This window comes from Chelonoidis abingdonii, chromosome 10, assembly GCF_003597395.2.
Source record: "Chelonoidis abingdonii isolate Lonesome George chromosome 10, CheloAbing_2.0, whole genome shotgun sequence".
Classification (NCBI taxonomy): domain Eukaryota; kingdom Metazoa; phylum Chordata; order Testudines; family Testudinidae; genus Chelonoidis; species Chelonoidis abingdonii.
Window position 1 is genome coordinate 39,621,554 of NC_133778.1, and position 19,446 is coordinate 39,640,999.

Sequence of the window (19,446 nt, forward strand, 5' to 3'; positions counted from 1 at the left end):
CAACGTTACTGCACACCAAGTAAAGATCAGTTCTTCATTTAATCATGATCAAATATCTTTCAAGGAATGTATGTTATTCCACAGAAGAAGAAACTAGCTGTTTGTGCATTATCCAAGAAGCTTGAGCAATTCACAGTAGTAGGAAAGACTTCTAAAAATAAGTCACCTCCCAGCAGATGCACTTCCTTCCTGTCATAGTTTGAGTCGGTTTGTAACTGCATGAAAGGACAAAGTTTGTGGATAGAGTAGTGAGGGAACTCCAATAACAGATACACCATACAAATCAATGTAGTTCTTTCCTCGTCTGTGTAAAAGAATCAGAAAATTGGAGGCAGAGCGAACCACAGACCCAACAGGATATGCATGACCAGAGCTCCTGGTGTGTAGTTTCTGCCTTAACGTTTATTTTTGGATATGGTTTTCTTAGTCCTTTGCAGTATGCAGGGCTCGGAAGTAGCTCTGTACTAACTTGATAATGCCAAAGGCGAAAGTAAGTTCTTTTTGGGATAGGGAATGTCTCTTAGTATACGTTCACAAAACACCATGTAAGTCTAGTGCTAACAGAGCAACTAATAAGTTCTCACATGAAGAATATTTTTTGACTGTGTTAACACTCCTTGAAGAGGAAGACCAGAGATAAGCCAGTGCACAAAAGTAGGACACAGGAGATTCTGCACTCCTCCTAGAGTTTCTTTGTCAAGCAATAAAGTTCAGCTCACTGTAAGAACTTAGCCAGAGATTTCATCTTCTCCAATGTGCTGCAGCAGCTGTTGGTGTAAAACCAGATGTCTCTGAGGATGAGCACACTCTGAGGCTGAGCAGATGTTCATGAACAGGGTGCTGCTTAAACAGACGTAGGCATTAGAGAAAAGACTAGACCATTTTCATTGGTAATTGCTCTTATCAGGACGATATCATCTGTTTTGACTGGCTTATTCCCTGAGTATTAAAAATGAAGGTCATAGAAGATCCTGTCTGTATTTAAAGGGCAGAAAGAATATCCTTTTATTTTTTCAATAATCTTTCCCAAGAAACACAAGCTGCCTTCCCTCCTACACATATCTGGTAGAACTACTGTATTTCCATATATACAAAGTCTATAAAATTCAGGGAGGAAAAAAGACTCCTCATAAAAATCTGTACAGAAGTAAATCATTACTTTTCACGTAGAGGGTGAAGTCTTGTCCATGAAGTCCTACAGTAATTAAAATAAAAGTCACAGGTTCTGTATTAAGCCAAATATACATTAACTATGTGTGACGGGGCAGCCTCACCCCGCACTAGCCCCAGCAGCATCAAACCAGGAGCTCTGATGGCGAAAGTCCTGCCCTGGCCGTACTGGGCATGCTCCAAGAGAGTAGAAAAGGAGGGAATTCAGCTCAGTCTGGGCCTGCGGCTGCAGGGGAAGACCCTAACCAGGAAGCTCCTGCAGAGGACCAGCCACCACCCTGGAAGTTGCCCGGAACTGAAGCTTCTCCTGGCCAGCAGGAAGCCCTACTACAGGAGGAGCCCGAGGAGGCGACGGACCCGGATACCCATGGGGAACTTAGGGACTCGTGGGAGACCTCAACTCTCAAGCCGGTAGAAAGCGACCCGGGGGGATGACGGACTGGTACCTTGCCCCTGGTAAGCCTCAGCGTGTTTCGGTAGGACCCCCCCCCCCCCCGCTGAGCCAATGGCAAGGTCCTATGTTGCTGTTAGGGACGCGGGTCGGGGCCCAGCAGAGTGGGAGAGACTAACCGCTAGGCCGCGCTGCCCTGCAACCAGGGACGATTCTATAGACTCTGGCCGCTAGGCCGCACTGCCCTGCTACCAGGGGCGATTCTATAAACCCGGGTAAGCAACCTATGGCATGTGTGCCAAAGGCAGCACACGAGCTGATTTTCAGTGGCACTCACACTGCCCGGGGCCTGGCCACCAGTCCGGAGGACTCTGCATTTTAATTTATTTTTAAATGAAGTTTCTTAAACATTTTAAAAACCTTATTTACTTTACATACAATAGTTTAGTTATATATTATTGACTTAAAGAAAGAGACCTTCTAAAAACATTAACATGTATTGCTGGCACACGAAACCTTAAATTAGAGTGAATAAATGAAGACTCGGCACACCACTTCTGAAAGGTTGCCACCCCTGCTATAGACTCCAGCCGCTAGGCTGCACTGCCCTGCTACCAGGGGCGTAAATCCTCACACTTTATCATCAGGTTGTGTGTGTCCTCGGATATGAAGCAATATAGAAGATCAATAATATTGTTTCTTACAGTGATGTAACTTTATACAGGCATAAAACCAATTTACAATTTGATTTAAATAAATATACAGAGAAAATTGTATGAAAATAGCATTGATTCAAAATTGGCACCATGATGTGACTTTATAAAGATAGAATTTTAAAGTAAGGCTTTCTGAATTTGTTAAAGAAACTAAACAGCTTCTCCCATCCCAACCCTGCAGTTCAGCTCTAGTTATCTAGAGGGCTGAAAATGGTATGCAGTGCATTTTAATATTAAATTTCCTGAAGATATTTGCTGTAATGATGCTGACATTGTTGTCCTCTTGTCTTTCCCAGGACACCACTGAAAACTAATCTGTGTCCCATTCTTGGTTATGTAGAGCATTTTAATGAATGTAAATACAGAAGTTATGGAATGGCATGGTCTTTGTTCACTGCGTCAGAACAACTGTGCCATAATCTGCTTTGGCTAAACAAAGGTGACCTGATTCTAGAACAAGCCCTGAACAACACAAGTCCCACAACTCATCAAAAAGTTACTGTTAAAGGAAAGATGTACACTTATGGTACAATGAAAGTATTATAATATTACTATTATTTTCAGAGATTTTCATAAAGAAGTCACATATTTTGAATATATATTTTCTTTGTAAAGAATTTTTATTTTTTAGCTGCCACATATGTTGTGGCTTTGGAATTAACGTACCGCATAGAGGCAAAAGCAGCCTTCCAAAACCAAATACCCCTTTTCAAGTCCTGCTAATACATGCTAAAATACCAACTAGTGCTAACTTCTTCAGCATTCCTGTTGTATAGGATGTTCAGGAATATTGCCCACAAGAAAGACTTCAAAGATTCAGAAATAATTTGATTGGAAAGTGCACAGAAAGCACATGCCAGTCAACCTACAGTCTAGGAGTGACACCTGCAGCACATAAAATTTTATACAAAGAATATTGTAACAGGTCAGAAATACACTGAAAAGTGACTGCTAAATGCTCCCAAGACAGCTCTCTCTTGATGGAAGCTACCATTTTTGGATTGGGTTGTTATAATTTCAACATTATAAAAAGTAAAAGTTGCTCTGTAAAAATAAACAACCTTGTATCAACCATTTAAGTAAGAGTAGTCAAAGGAAAAATATTTTCAAAGTGCTTTGTAATTCTCGTTTGAACATCTTTAAAGGTGCTTCTGACAGAGGAAAATATTTTTAAAAGCATGCAACGTTCAGAATCGAAAAAAGCAAACCATATGCTAAAGTTTTTTTTTGTTTTTTTCCATTTATCAAAGATGAGATCCAATTACTTTCTTTTTAGAAAGGAAATCTCTTAGATGTCACAGATGACACCTCTTGTCCTACATCTAGGGACAGGTGAACTAAAAGCATTTTAACTGACAAAACCTGAGCCCAAGTTTGTTCTCTTCCATCACTAACATCCAAGACTCCATCTGCATTACAAGTTTTGCCATCTGTAAACATAACACTAAACCAAGTTACAAGATAGTCAAGGCATACCATAGTTAAGCATGGCACTTAAACACTGTAAAATCTGAAGAGAGATGGAGCCTAGAGCATTGCAGGAACAGCATTCTTCACATATTTGCTCGAGTGTTTTCCTACAGCTCTATTTGAGCTAAAGACATTGGGCCAAATTCTGCTGTAAGTTACAGAAGCTCAACCAATGAAGCAAAGTCTGCCACTATCAGTGTGTTCAGTGGCAGACATGTTTCAACAGTACCTTGGCACTCTGATGCCCTGCCCACGCTATAGTACAGAGGTGGGCAAACTACAGCCCGCGGGACCCTCTTGCCCGGCCCCTGAGTACCTGCCCGGGGAGGCTACTCCCCAGTCCCTTTCCCTGCTGTTCCGCCTCCCCTGTAGTCTCAGCTCGCCTCGCCTCTGGTGCAATGCTCTCAGAGGCGGGGCTACAAGCTCCTGGGGAAGCGCAGCTACAGAGCCGGGGCCTGACCGGTGCTCTATGCTGCGCGGTGGTGTTGCTGGCTCCAGCCGGGTGGCACAGCTGCCTGTCCTGGTGCTCTGGGTGGTGCAGCTGTAGTGCTGCCCGCTGCCAGTGCTCCAGGAAGCGTGGTGAGGGGGTAGGGAGTGGGGGGAGGGTTGGATAAGGGAAGGGGCATTCGGGGTGGTGGTCAGGGGGCAGGGGTGTGGATAGGGGGCAGGGAACAGGGAGGTTGAATGAGGTCAGAGGTCCTGCGGGGGCAGTCTGGAAGGAGAGGAGAGGTTGGATGGGGTGGCGGGGGGCAGTCAGGGGCGGGAGTTCCAAGGGCTGTCAGGGGACAGGGAACAGGGTGGGTTGGATGGGACAGGAGTCCCAGACTACTGTCAGGGGCTAAGACGCAGGAGGGGTTGGATAGGGGGCTGGGGCGGGGGCCAGGCCATGCCTGACTGTTTGGGGAGGCACAGCCTCTCCTAATCAGCCCTCCATACATTTTCGGAAACCCGATGTGGCCCTCAGGCCAAAAAGTTTGCCCACCCCTGCTATACTATATAAAACATGCCTGGAACAACTAAGTTTACAGGGGACTGACACTAGTGACATTTCTCTGACCAATGCTGCCAGGAAATTTTTCTGAAAACTTTATTATAATAATATTACCAGAATGCTTCTTAGAGGATAGCACTGTTTTGTTAACACAGGTCACAGAGAGTGGAAAAAACCCAAACCTTGCCCACACCAGCCAAGGAAACTAAGCTAGAATGCTACAAGCAGTAATCATTCTTTAAACATAATTATTACTTGCAGAACCTCACCTTGAGGCCACAATCTGTTACGTGCAGGTGGACCCCTTAACTTGTACAGATTCCAGTTAAATCAATAGGGCTCTGCATGGATCCAACGGTTCGTTCATATGGATTAGATAGCATAGTGTGGACTAGACCTAAATGGTGGCTTCCAATTGCCAGTAATGTTTTTCAAATCTTGCAAAAATTCAGACATGAATTATTAAAATCTGCCAACTAAGCATGCAAGCACACAAATGACACGTGCTTGGCAGGGACACCCAACTAAACAACAATAGAAAGCAGATTCAAGAACCATACATTCACTACAGAGGGAAGTATTGGGGGGCTTTGCAAGCATTCACGATGCCAAATAATACCAGTGAATTTTTAAGTGGTCTTCAGTCAGTTATCAGCTCTAAAACTCTTCCATTTGGTGATAACAACAAGGAGGAATGAGGAACAATATGCAAGTGCAATTTGATCAGGGTCTGCTATGTGATTCGACTAGCTGGTGTCAAAAGTAAATAGAAGTCTGACAAACCAGCAAATGGAGGGCACAAATGAATATGTTAATCTGAGTTAGTTTCATTTTACAAAATAAGTTAAAGGGAGAAGTAAACAGCAGTTAAAGTAAATTTTAAAACAAATATTAGAAAATTATTTGTTGATGGAGACTAATGCATTTGTGGAGTAACTTATTAAGCTAAGTTGTCAAGACAAAAAAACAGGATGGTCTTTGAAGAAATATTAATAAGGATATGTAATCTTGCAGAAGATGAAGTATCAAAAAAGGGACAAGTGGATTTAACTCATTCTCCAAAAAAAAAAAAAAAAAAATTAAAAAATTATATTCCTCTGCTAAAACTGAACACATTAAGACACAATCATAATGTCATTATGTACATACATTTCACTTTTCTCTAACTGTATTAATTGTTCAATAAGTCTTTTGGCTTTACCTCCCAAAGTGCTTTGAAATCCTTCTGCTCAATTCGAAGGAGCTCACTGTATTCCCTGGTAACAATAGTAGCATGGCGAGGGGTGTTATCCAGAATTGACTCTCCAAAAGCGGTTCCTATTCCCAGAGTACATATTGTCACAGCATCCTTTGAATCAAAAATGAAAAAGGACATGCATTAAATTCCTGGCTTTTGAAGCGGTCTGTAGTTTTATATCACTTATCAGCTGATTATGCTACACAGCATAGCCTTAGATTCTTACTTAATTTTCTAGGATAAGCATTTTAACACTGGAGTGGAAGGATAGGGCTGGGTTGGTCCAGTGGCACAGGAAGTCTTGATTTCAGAATGCACTTAGGACTTCTGTTTTCCCTGCTCACTAGCTGGATCAGATCTGCCTTGTTGTAAACTACACAGCACAGGAGTCACCACCACCTCTGGAAGAAAAAGTCATGATCTCTGGTCATGGATCCCTTTAGGCAGCTGTGATGATGAGTGTGACGTTAACCATATTTCTATGAAGAATATGGAGTGTGTGATATGAATGACATAACTAAGATATACTTTTTACAAGATGGCTCATGTAAGATATCATTGGAAAGGTTATGATTTACTGAATGCAATTATCCAATTTGTATGCATGTATCATTTCTGTATCTAGAGTTAGGAATATTGACTATGTAACAATTACAACTGTGTATGTACTTGGGGGGAACACCAACCAGACAGTAGGCAATCACCCTGAATGACCCATTAGGAAGAACCAATAAGACTGTGAAGATTCTAATCTCTCTCCTTCCTAAGAGATGTAGCTGTGACACTATCAGGTCAGGTGATAAGATCACTTGATACAAAATACCATCTTGGACACTGCTGGTACTTTTCCTCTGTAGGGGGGTGGGGAATCAAACAAAGGATTCCTGCCTTAGGTAAATCTTTTTTAAGGGCTGGGGACGGGGCTGATCTCGGCTTTCCTCCATTGCCTACCCAAGAAGAAGGGCTGCTGAAAGAACCTGAAGGGACAAAGGAACTAACCTGAAGGGAAATGCAGAGGTGACTCCAGACTGAGACAGGGGTCCACTCTGTAAGAAGAAATAACTGGAACTCTGAGCTACAGAAACTCTGCATCCTGCCTAATTCAACATTTAGGATGAGAAATTACATTTTGTAACCTGTTTTTTTTAGTGAATCAAGCTTAGTTTGCCTGTTTTGCTTTATTTGCTTAGTAATCTGCTTTATCCCTTATAATCACTTAAAATCCGTCTTTTGTAGTTAATAAACTTATTTCTTGTTTATAACATAACCCAGTTTGTGCAATTCATATCTCGGGGTGGGCAGCCAAGGAGCTGTGCATCGCTCTCTTCACATTGAGGGAGAAGGTGAATTTTTATGAGCTTGCGCTATCAGATTTTTCAATACAGAGCAAGAAAATATACCTTTGGGTCTGCACTCCAAGGGAGGTGGCCACTTGGTGCTGGAGCAAGTCCCTTAAGCTGAGTCTTCCCAGAGCTGATCTCAGTCTCTGTGTCTTTCTGCAGCTGGGTATGGCCCTGCCTGTGCGTGTGCTAATGGAGGCTTAAGAGCCCAGCTCAGCAAGACAGCATAAAGGGGGCCCAGGCTGGCGGAACAGGAAGGCTCAGTGGTATCAGGTGGCACCTTAAAGGGAGGAAAACCTGTCACTGAGGCGTAGTCGAGAAGGATTATGTGCACAGTTTATTGCTATGAGACACTGGTGGTGATTTTAAGTAAGTTTTAAGTGTGCTGGCTAGAAAACAGACAAAGTGGTTACTGGTTTGTTATTTTCTGTTTGCTTATTTCGGGCAAGAGAAGTAAGAACAGGGAAAGCATAAAAACGAGAGAAAGTGAAGCTACCAAAGAGTTGGAGCTCTACAGATTGCAAGTAGAAGAAAGTGAAAAAATGCATAAGAGACAGTTAGAATTGAAATAGATAGAAACTGATGAGCAAGAGGCAAGCCACCAGAGAGCCGCAGAAGCAGAAGCAGACAGGCAGAAAAATGCCCTGGAACTGAAAGACAAAGAAATGAAGCATAAACTGGCCATAATGGAGTGGAGGAGACAGAACCCCCCAGGAGCTCCACCTCTCCAAAAATTCACAAGTGGAAGCGCTTGTGTCCAGCATACAGCAAATCTGGGGACATTGCTGAATACTTCATCGTCACCTTTGAGAGGCTGTGCATGCTCCATGCAATTCCTGAGGATCAAAAGATGACGACTTTGGTTGTAAAATTTAATGGGAGAGCTCTGGACATATTCAATAAGATGCCAATGAGCGATGCTTCAAGCTATAGTAAATTTAAGGAATTGGTTTTGAAACAGTTTCAGTTTACACCTGAAACTTACAGAGTAAAATTTAGACGCGGTAAGAGAGGGGCTGGATTAAGTAATGTGACTCATATGAACTAAATGAGAGATGTACTGAATAAATGGGTAACGGAAAAAGGAATTATAAGCTTTGAAGCAATGTGTGATTTGGTTGCTCAGGAACAGTTCCTGACTGTGTCTAATGATGATGTAAAACTTTGTTTATGGGATAAAAAGGTAGAGGAGGTTGAAGAACTTGCAACTTTTGCAGATAAATTTTAACAATCCCAAGCACCAGTTAGGAATAAATCACAGGCAGAGGGGTTAAAGTTTGGTGGGAAGCAAGGTCCTCATTTACCCCTGGGATGAAGGAGGGTGGATGGGAGGCTGGACACTCACCTCCCCAAGTTCACTCCTCCAGTCCTTGTCCCAAATCCCCTGTAAAACCAGAAGAGCCCAGATGGTACTATCATTGTAATTCCACTGAGCACCTAAGGAATAGATACCCTGTACTTAGTGGAAACAAGCAGCAGGTAACTCATGGAAAAGCTGCTATCCAGAGCACAGCATATCAGAGAGGTAGCCGTGTTAATCTGTATCCACAAAAACAATGAGGAGTCTGGTGGCACCTTAAAGACTAACAGATTTATTTGGACTACATCCACCCTGACTAAACTAGCCTTCAACATTGGTTCTCCATTTGTATGGAAACCCTCTTCTCTTCATGTGCCAATATATATTTATGCCTGTATCTGTAATTTTCACTCCATGCATCTGAATAAGTGGGTTTTCTACCCACGAAAGCTTATGCACAAATAAATCCCTTAGTCTTTAAGGTGCCACCGGACTCCTTGTCATTTTTCCAGAGCACAGAGGCACATCAGGCAATTGCCACTTATCATACAGGGTTTTTTAAGATTGACACTGCACAGCCACGCAGTAAGTACCTGACAGCCTTTAGAGTAAATGGCAGAGAATTCCCTGACTGGAGAAATACTGGTGCAGAAATTTCTGTGGTCAGGAGAGACCTGGTTCAGGAGAAAGACATTCTGCCAGGACAGCTCGCAGAGCTTTTGTTAGTAGGAGGTGACAAAATTCTTGTGCCTTTGGCTAACATGCACATGGAAACTGGGGCTCTGCAAGCTGAATTGCCTGTTGCTGTGGTTCCTCATAATCCTACAATAATTCTTTTGGGTAACGATTTTTTTAATGTGGCTCAGGCTGTCCAGAGCTCTGTCAGCAGCGAGAAAGAATCTTGTGCTGAAGCCCCAGAGGGAAAGACTCAAGCTACAGAAACTGCTGAGGAAATGGAAGAATTTCTCTAATTCCTCTGCAGCCCTGGCAAAGCAGTTTGCTACAAAGGAATGGGAATGGGTAAAACCAGTTCCTGTCCGGTGGCTATCCCCTCAGGGGATGGGAGTGTTTTGCCTGATGGTACGGAGTCTGTCCAGGTTGCTGGCTGCCAGGAAGTGGCAGTTAAGCAAGGAACAGAACTCACTCTAAAATGCATAGAAAAATGTGTCCTCGCAGAAAGCCCAAAGGAAAAAAGTGTTGGAATCCTAGAGACTGCTGCGGTGGGTGCAGATTCCATGGACTCTAACTGGAGGCAAACCCAATTCGAGGAGAGAGGAGGGTACAAAGCTTACCAGCGAAGGGTCTGTTCTGGCTGTTAGTCGTAAGCCCACAGCTGACAGGGGATTCCATTCTAGGGAGCACAGGGGGTTGCGCCCTAGAAGGGGGCCCACCCTGGCGGAACAGGTGGGCTCAGTGGTATCCCAGCATATCAAGTGGCACCTTAACGGGGAGCAACCTGTTACAATGAGATCCTTTAAAAATGACAGGGGTGATCATAAGGTAACTAGGAGAGAAAAGGCAATTCTTGTATCTAAAGTTTCTGCCCTTTCTAGGCTGCTGTGAGCAGAAGGAATATTTGACTGCAACTTTTTTCTTAAAGTCATCTTCCAATAATAATGGATTTATATCCTCTTGTATGTATAATATATTTGTCTATCTTTCAAGGTCTGATGGCAGTGCCCTCTATAAATCAAATCAATTCATGGCCTTTCGACTGAGACTTACAGTAAATCTGCCAATGGTTTAATACATTAGAAATTAGACAAAAACTCATTTTACACAGATCAGGCATTTTAAGGTAACAAGTCCAGAACAACTGGGAATGGATTCAGATTAATAACTATGGTCCCCAAACTGCAGTGGATTCCACATGAGCACAGGAATCCACTCACATGAATCTCATTGTAAGATCAGGGCCTTAGAACTGAAAAGACCCATAGTCCAGTCTCCTTAACCATCCAGTCCCCTGGGATAGTTCTGACATAAATGACATTACTGCAGCCAAACAAAAGCAGAGTACTAGAAATGAAGGCCCCAAATCAACCAATAGTGTGATAAAAAAAAAAAAAAAGCATATATTGTAGTTTACTGGGGAAACATACAAAAAGACATAGAAAATCTAAAGCTCATTTTACCTGATATAACATTAGTAACACAGTTTGATTTAATTCTAAAATTTAGGATTCTTGAAATGGACACAAAATATAATCAGTAATTTCTGGCAATGTACCTACTTCTTGCCCATGGCTCATAAACCAGGGAACATTTATGAGCATATTTCAGCATCATTCTCTGTGCTTAAAATTGCATTGTTTTCCTTTCATGCATCTAATACGCGATAATAGGCAAATGTTATTAAGACCAAGTAAGTGGCTCTGTAATCACATTACAAAGACAAATATCCATAATAGTCCAGTTCCCTGAATCATGGCAAATTGCTTTTGTACAGATATTTCCATATAAAATTATATAGTCAGAAAAATAAAATAAGTATAGTCTTGGAAAAGAATTAAGGATCTAGGAAAAAAATTAACAACTGTTGGTAATACATTTTCCAGGAAGGCAACCGTGAGCAGTTGTGGGGGAGGGTGTGTGGGAGAGAGCATATAGGAGTCTATAAATAGCGGTTACACGGCAGTCCAATAATACCCAGAAACAAAGTCTCTCCCTAGACAAAGCTTTGTATGATGTTTTTAGAGGTGATGTCCTGCAACTATCCAACCATTATCAAACAATGCACTCAAATGGAGGTACAAAGAAATGCCTTTATTGTCCATACTGATTTTGTTCTCAAGGACTCTGATACTCTCAACTTTATTTATTAAATTCAGAAAATGGCTTCTGTTTTGTCCTTACTGCAGAAATAAATTCACAGAATGGAAGAAATAGAAACTTTCCAATTAGACAGATTATGAACAACATTTACATCTATTACTCTCTTTACCCCTCAAAAATAGGAAAAAAATCTCTCCACATTTCGGGGGCTTTAGCAATGAAAGGAAACACTTGTTAAAACCAGAACAGATGAAGGATAGTCAGGGACATGCGTTTGTCAAGGAGTCACTTTCTAAGAGACCTTTTGATGAGGCAGCTGTTCACCCTAAGAAATAAATTAACACCATAGGTTTTCAGGTCAAGGAGCCTGGGGAATCATGTGTTCATAAAAGAAAAGTCCAGGATTCTGTCAAGTGAAAGTTCTTTCAGCTTTTTTCCAGCCATCATTTCTCTACATGAGAAGTGGTTTCTCTGAGCCAGTTAGGGAGCAAGCTCATCTCGCTTCTTCAAGGCTTCAGAGTCCCATTTTTTCCCCCTGCTCTCTGTTTATGTATCTCCCATCCCCTAGGAATGCTTCCTATTAAGCCTGTTAACATTACACTCAAGGATCTCTTGCTGTTCATGTAGACTACCTTGAGGATTGCTGGCAGCTAGAAGCTCAGGCTGCTGTTCCCCTCTGAAATCCCAGAAGCAGCAGGAGGTTCTATCTGCCAGGTACCAGCCAAGGTTCACATAGTTATTTAAAAGGAAGAAGCATTAAGGACTTGGAAAGATATGTTTGTTCCCATTGCTGTATGTTCTTTGCACACACTGTGAAATCATAGAGAGCTCAGGTCGCAGACTATGTACTTAGATTCACTGCATTTCAGTGGCAGGTTTAAGACTCATGATGAAAGATGTTTTTTCAAAAATCCTCAGTTATAAGAGAGCTGTAGTAACATCCTATGGAACTGATCAGAATCACAAATTTAAACCCTCAAACACCAGACATCTACAATGTATGCTTCTCCCCTTCTTCTGGAACATCCTTTTTCAAACATGGCAGACTGTAGTGTGCACAAGGGAATTACTTATTCCCTAAGGTCCAAATTCTGCCACCCTCATTCATATAGAGTAGTGCCTTTCTCTGTGAGCAATCTCACAGAAGCAGAGAGAATGAGAAAGAGAAAAATAATTTTGTGGGAATAGAAGACGGTTGTTTTTTTTTTTTTAATTAGAAAGTTATTTTATTCAGTGTTTTGAATCTATGATGGAAAGGTGATTTGGTTGTTTCAGTTAAAAAAATTGGATTATTATTTCCCTACCCTTTGCACATTCATTGTGACAAATATACAAATATGTATTTTTAAAGGTGAATTGTTAAAAACACCATGGCTTGCTGACTATTTCAGGTTTACTTCAAACCAAGTTCCCTTATATAATCAGAGAAACTAAAGGATATAAATGAACCAAAAGAATCTGTATTATGAAGAAACGTTCCTGTAGTATCATCCACATAAGAATACATTTAAACTGCTAAGAAAAGAAGCTCTTGCTCTTACAGATAAGCTATTGGCTTATCTGTAAGAGCTAAGGTGGCAATGATTTTCCATATTAGAATAGCAGTTCAACAGTATATGGTCATTGTGAAAAAACTATTAGGGAAATACTCTTTATATGAGGAAAGGTAATTTGTGTTGGGAGATAATGATGTTTCTTAGAAGCACTACTTCTCTTCTAGTTTCCAATTAAAATATTTATATATCACACCAACTGGGCTACTTACATAATTAACGCAAAATCCAGCAAAGGGCATGTGTCACATATGCATAATCATATTTTCCAAAGAAAGATGGCTTGAGAAGATAGTTTTGATATTTCATAGGAAAATTAGGCAAAGATCTCATACCCTTTGTTCAAGTGTAACAAACATGGTTTAAACGGAAGTCTAAAACATCCTAAAATTCTGGTAATGTGCAGATAAGCAAATGTCTAAAAATTCACATTTAAACCGAAACTACATGAAAGTTTCTTGTAGTTCCAAATAGTCTGTTATCGCACACACATATATATACACACATATATATACACACACACACAGATATACACATATATCTCATAATGACTGTTTCATTTACACTAGAGCAAGCAGTCCCCTATAAAAATCAAAGAATTATAAAAATGTAGCACTAAAAGGGACCTGGAGGAGAAAAAAAAGTAAAATCAAGTCCAGCTCCTACACTGAGGCAGGAAGAAGTAAACCTACACCATCCCTTACAGGTATATATGTCCAACCTGTTCTTAAAAACCTCCAGTGATGGGGATTCCACAACCTCCCTTTGAAACCCATTCTAAAGCTTAACTACCCTTATAGTCAAAACATTCTTCCTGTTATCTAACCTGAATTTTCCTGGCATCAGATCAAATCTTGTCCTATTTTCAGTGGACATGGAGAACCATTGATCAACTATGTTAAAGATTGTTATTAAGAAGACAATGAAGACTCCCCCTCTGGTAATCTTAGACTTAAGTCTGAAGACTAAACATGCCCAGTTTGTTTGTTCGTTTTTCAAAAACCTTTCCTCATAGGTCAGGTTTTCTAACCCTTTGATCATTTTTGTTGCTCTTCTCTGGACTCTTTTCAGTTTGTCCACATCTTTCCTACAGTGTAGGGCCCAGAACTGTACACTGTACTCCACCTAAGGTCTCACTACTGGTGGATAGGACAATTACCTCCCTTGTCTTACATACAACCCAGAATGATATTAGCCATTTTCACAATACACCTGTCATAAACAGATAGTTAAGGGTTAATGTCTCTTTTACCTGTAAGGGGTTAACAAACTGTGAACCTGGAACATCTGACCAGAGGACCAATCAGGAGACAAGATACTTTAAATATCTCGGTGGAGGGATGTCTTTGTTTTGTGTGTTTTTCTTTGTCTGTTGTTCTCTCTGGGTACTGAGAGTGACCGGACGTACCTACAGGCTCTCTAATTTTTTCTTCTAGTAGAAAGTACAAGTAGAAAGGTGGTTTAGTCTTTTTGATTGTTTTTCTTTATGTGCAAATGTGTATTTGGCTGGAAGATCTGTATCTCTGTTGAAATTTGTATGTATGCTGGGGGGGAAGGATTCTCTCTAGTGTCTATAAGCTGAAAGACCCTGTAACATTTACCATTTTGATTACAGAGACAACTTTTATGTTTTTCTTTCTTTTATTAAAAGCTTTTCTTTTTTAGAATCTGATTGATTTTTTGGTTATCTTGGGTAAGACTCCAGGGGAGGGGGTCTGTACTCACCAGGGAATTGATGGGAGAAAGGAGAGAAGGCAGGGGAGGAAAAACCTGATTTCTCTCTGTATTAGTCACTGTCTCTCTCTCCGGGAAAGAGGAGGGGGAGGAAAGGTGAATTTCCTCTTTGTTTTAGATTCACGGAGCTTGAATCTGTATGGCCTCTTGCTGAGGGGGAAAGAGGAGGGGGGAAGGTAACATTCCTCTCTGTTTTAAGATTCAAGGAATTTGAATCACAGTGATCTCCCAGGGTAACCCAGGGAGGGAAAGCCTGGGAGAGGAAACGGTGGGGGAAAGAGTTTACTTTCCTTGTGTTAAGATCCAGGGGATCTGGGTCTTGGGGGTTCCCTGGGAAGGTTTTGGGGGGACCAGAGTGTACCAGGCACTGAAAGTCCAGGTTGATGGCAGCCTATCAGATCTAAGCTGGTAATTAAGCTTAGGGGAATTCATGCTGGTACCCCATCTTTGGACGCTAAGGTTCAAAGTGGGGATTTATACCATAACAACATCACATTGTGACTCATTCAATTTGTAATCCACTAAAATCTCCAGATACTTTTCAGCAGTAATACCACCTAGCCAACTATTCCTCATTTTGTAGCTGTGCATCTGATTTTTGCATCTGATTTTTCCTTCTTAAGTGCTCTGCACTTTTCTTTATTTAACATCATCTTGTTGATTTCAGATCAATTCTCCAATTCATCCAGGTTATTTTGAATTCTAACCCAGTCCTCCAAAGTCCTTGTAACTTTTGCCATCTTGGTATCATCTGCACATTTTCGATGCATACTTTCCACTCCATTATCCAAGTAATTAATGAATATATTGACTAGTACTGGATCCATGACTGTGGAACCCCACTAGATACAGACAGTTTGACAGAGAGCCATTTAGCACTACTCTGAGTACTGTCTTTCAACCTGTTGTGTACCCACATTATAGTAATTTCATCTAGACTACATTTCCATAGTTTGCTTTGAGAACGTCATGTGAGACTGTGTCAAAGGCCTTACTAAAAAAATCAAGACACATCATCTACTGCTTCCCAATATTCACTAAGTCAGTGACCCTGTGAAAGAAAGAAATTAGGTTGCCTTGGCATGATTTGTTCCTGACAAAGCCATGCTGCCTATTCCTTACAACCCTATTATTCTCTAGGTGCTTATGATTGATGTGCCTCCCCTACTTTGGTTTGCCAAGCCTTCATCCCTCATCATTTAAATCCCACCTCTAAATTCACGTCTGTGAAGCCTACAATAAGCAACTGAGTTATTTTCACTATTTTTAACTTGATCCATGTTATCTGCATATGGTCTTTAAAATTCCACCAAAATGCATACAAGCTTTAAACTTAGTAACTGTGGCCCAGTCCTGCATTCTGAGTCATGCCGATGGACTGTAGCAGGATCAGGGCCTACGTGACTTTTTTGCAGATATCTTAAACCTTCACTGCCCCATTTCCTTCATTGTGTCTTGTCCACATTAAAATCATAAGCATTTGTGGGAAGAGTTAGCGAGTCCAATCCTGTGTCCACTGAAGTCAATGACAAAGCTCAATAGTGCAAGATCAGGCCGGCCTTGTGTCTTTTTATGTCTGCTGTTATGAGTCCAGCACACTTTGTGGCAATAAAAAAGAAAATAATAATAAAGATGATCCTAAATGGCTGCTTAGAGGCCTTCTCTTATCAAAAACTTACTCACAGCTTCATTCTGAGGCATTACAGTTGTGACACTTGAAAAACTGCCTATTTTTAAAGGGAGTTAACAAATTTATAGTACGTAGAGGTTTCCTGTGTGTTTCTACAGCACCCAGCTCAATAGGGCCTTGATTATGATGGGGGCCTTTGAGTGCTATCACAGTACAAATTAAAAACATTGTAGGAAAAAAAAATTGTGCACAGAATCCATTTACAACACTGAGTAAGGACCTATTCTACCAAACTCATAACAAGGCCAGGAAATTGTCTTCGCTGATCCCATGCACAAATGTTATCGGGGTAGATGCAACTACCTAACCCATAAAAGAAGGGAATAAATGGAGTAGGGACAGGGGCAAGAAAATCCACTGCAAATTCTTCCATCCCTTCCAGTGTGATACTTTTATCACTAAAACAGAGACATCCGCTTCCGTTTCTTACACATTGCTGAACACATAGTCAACACTTAAACAATTTGTGTGGAAATGCCCATAGGCCACTCAACATTTACTGGACATGTAATTCTGACACTTTTCTGCATTGTAATTGTCTTGCCCCATTTTAATGACAAGTGAAATTGTTGCAGAAGTAGACAGCAGCTAGCATCTCTTTCTGTCACAGAGACAGAATTACTATTAACAGAGAAATCTATTGTGGTTAAAACTCAACAAATGAACAGATTAAATAGCTGGATGAGATTTTTAAAACTAGTCATTTTGATATGAAATATTCTAGGTTCCCTCAGAAGCTAATTTCTCTTGTTTCTTATGTATTCTAACACTGCCCTCTTGTGATATACTATAGTTCTGCACATATTAAGATAGCTTAATACTATCCCAACTCAGGTAAAACAAGACATTTTACCTGTCAAATCCTAAATTTGCGTTTTTCCTGTTATCTCTAACATCTAAATCAATGTGAAGAATACCTTGTTTCAATAAAATAGAAAAGAATCAGGAATTTCAACACCATACAGCTGAGTTCCCATCTTGCTGATAGTAGTTATCATCAACACCTACTACAAAAGAAACACAGAGCCTGTTCAGGGGTTAACTAAGTAAAAAGAAGAGCTGATTATCCCATTTTAAATTAAAATGGTTGATTTGCCATGTTTAATTCTATGCTGATATCTTTTTCCAATGAGATTATAAGTTTGGTGATAAAAGGGAATTACGTTGATGTAGTGTACAGCACTACATTTAGATTTCTGTAAGGTGTTTGACTTGGAACCACACAATATTTTGATTAAAAACTAAAATACAATGTTAACCTGGCACATATTAAACAATTAAAAGCTAACTGATAGGTCTCAAAAGTCATTGTAAATGGGGGAATCATCATCCAACAGGTGTTTTTCTGAGGGGCCCTACAGCACCTGGTTCTTAGCCCTACATTATTTATCAATTTTATTAACGTCCTAGAAGAAAACATAAATCACCACTGATAATGTTTGTAGATGACAGAAAAATTGGGGGAAATGGTACATAATGAAGATGACAGGTCACTGATATAAAGCAATTCAGATCACTTAATTAGCTGGGTGCAAGCAAACATTTTAATGCAGCTAAATGTAAACGCATACATTTAGGAACAAAGAATGTGTAGGCCATGCTTACGAGATGGGGGATTCTATCGTGGGAAGCAGTTACTCTAAAAAAGATATAGGGGCCCTGGTGGATAATCAGTTGAACCACGGGCCCCAGGTTGCCCACCACTGCCTTATAATGACAGAATCAAAGGAGCTCAATCTATTTAGCTTAACAAAGAGAAGGTTAAGGGGTGACTAGATGACAGTCTATACGGGGCACAAATATTTAATAATGGTCTCTTCAATCTAGCAGAGAAAAATATAAACACGATCCAACGGCAAAAGGTTGAAGCTAGACAAATTCAGCCTGGAAAGAAGATCCATTTTTAACCATGCAAGCAATTAACATTGTAATAATTTACCAAGGGTCATAGTGGATTCGCCATCACTGGTAATTTTAAAAATCAAGATTGGATTTTTTTTCTGAAAGACACACTCTAGGAATTTTTGGGGGGAAGTTCTATGGCTTGTGTTATACCAAAGGTCAGAGCAGATCAGTGATTTTCAACCTTTTTTCATTTGTGGACACCTAAACATTTTCAAATAGTGATGCAGACCCCTTTGGGAGATAGTCTGCAGACCACAGGTTGAAAACCACTGAACTAGATGATCACAATGGTCTCTTTCGTGCGTGGAATCTATGGATCTATATTCTGGCAGTGATCTGGGATAATAAATGGTTTGTTGTTGTTTTTAACCAAACAAATTTCCAGTTCACATTTAAAGGTCATAATCAGAAATGAGAAAAACATAATCCCAAATCATAAGTGAATCATGTAAGTTTACTAGTATCTGCCATTTGATTGTCTTTACAGGGGAAGCCAGTCAGCTAGAATGCACAGGAATATTACTTAGATTTTAAAAATCCTGAATTTTTCAGGTGGTACCATCCTAAGTGGTAAAGACACTAGAGATAAGGCTGAGCCAGAACATTCAGAGTCCACATTTAAAGTGCATCTGTATCTAAGATTCTGGTTCAGATCCATCTTTCAATATTTTACTGAGAAGATAAGAAATGTTGTCCTCAATACTGAAGTCATCTCATCTTTTGGGAAGTATAAACTGATCTTTTTTACCTGGGCATCCACTAGAGGTGCACGGAAAGGGGACTGCTAGGAGAACATTATCATTCTATATTGTGAGACTACTGCTGCCAACTGAGCCATACAACAACTTGCTTAAATTAGGCTAATTGTTCTCCCTCTCAGTCTATACTCAGTACAATTAAGAAGTTACTAAAAATAGTGAAACAAAAGCTGTTTCTGTATTTGTCATTTTTATATTGAATATGGAAGTAACCATCAGGTGATTTTTTTCTTCTTGAACCCCAGCTTTCATAGGCTTGTTTACACTAAATTTTTTACACTAGTGTAGCTACACTGATGTAGCTATATTGGTGCAAACTTCTAGAGTACATGATACATAGATGCAAGAAGTGACCTGAAATGGTTTCAGATGGATTTCAAACTGGAGGAAGCCAGACAGGCTCAAGGAACTTGTTA

At 40.5% G+C, this 19,446-nt stretch overlaps 1 protein-coding gene across 2 annotated transcripts in view; it reads right to left on the minus strand.

Annotated features, from left to right (window-relative positions):
- Positions 1-19,446, minus strand: part of RAPGEF4 (Rap guanine nucleotide exchange factor 4) — a 221,493-nt gene that overhangs the window by 172,770 nt on the left and 29,277 nt on the right. For both annotated transcript variants that reach the window (XM_075070110.1, XM_032784584.1), the window contains exon 4: positions 5,940-6,086. In XM_075070110.1, coding sequence (XP_074926211.1) covers positions 5,940-6,086 — 147 coding nt within the window. The remainder of the gene's footprint in view (positions 1-5,939; positions 6,087-19,446) is intronic.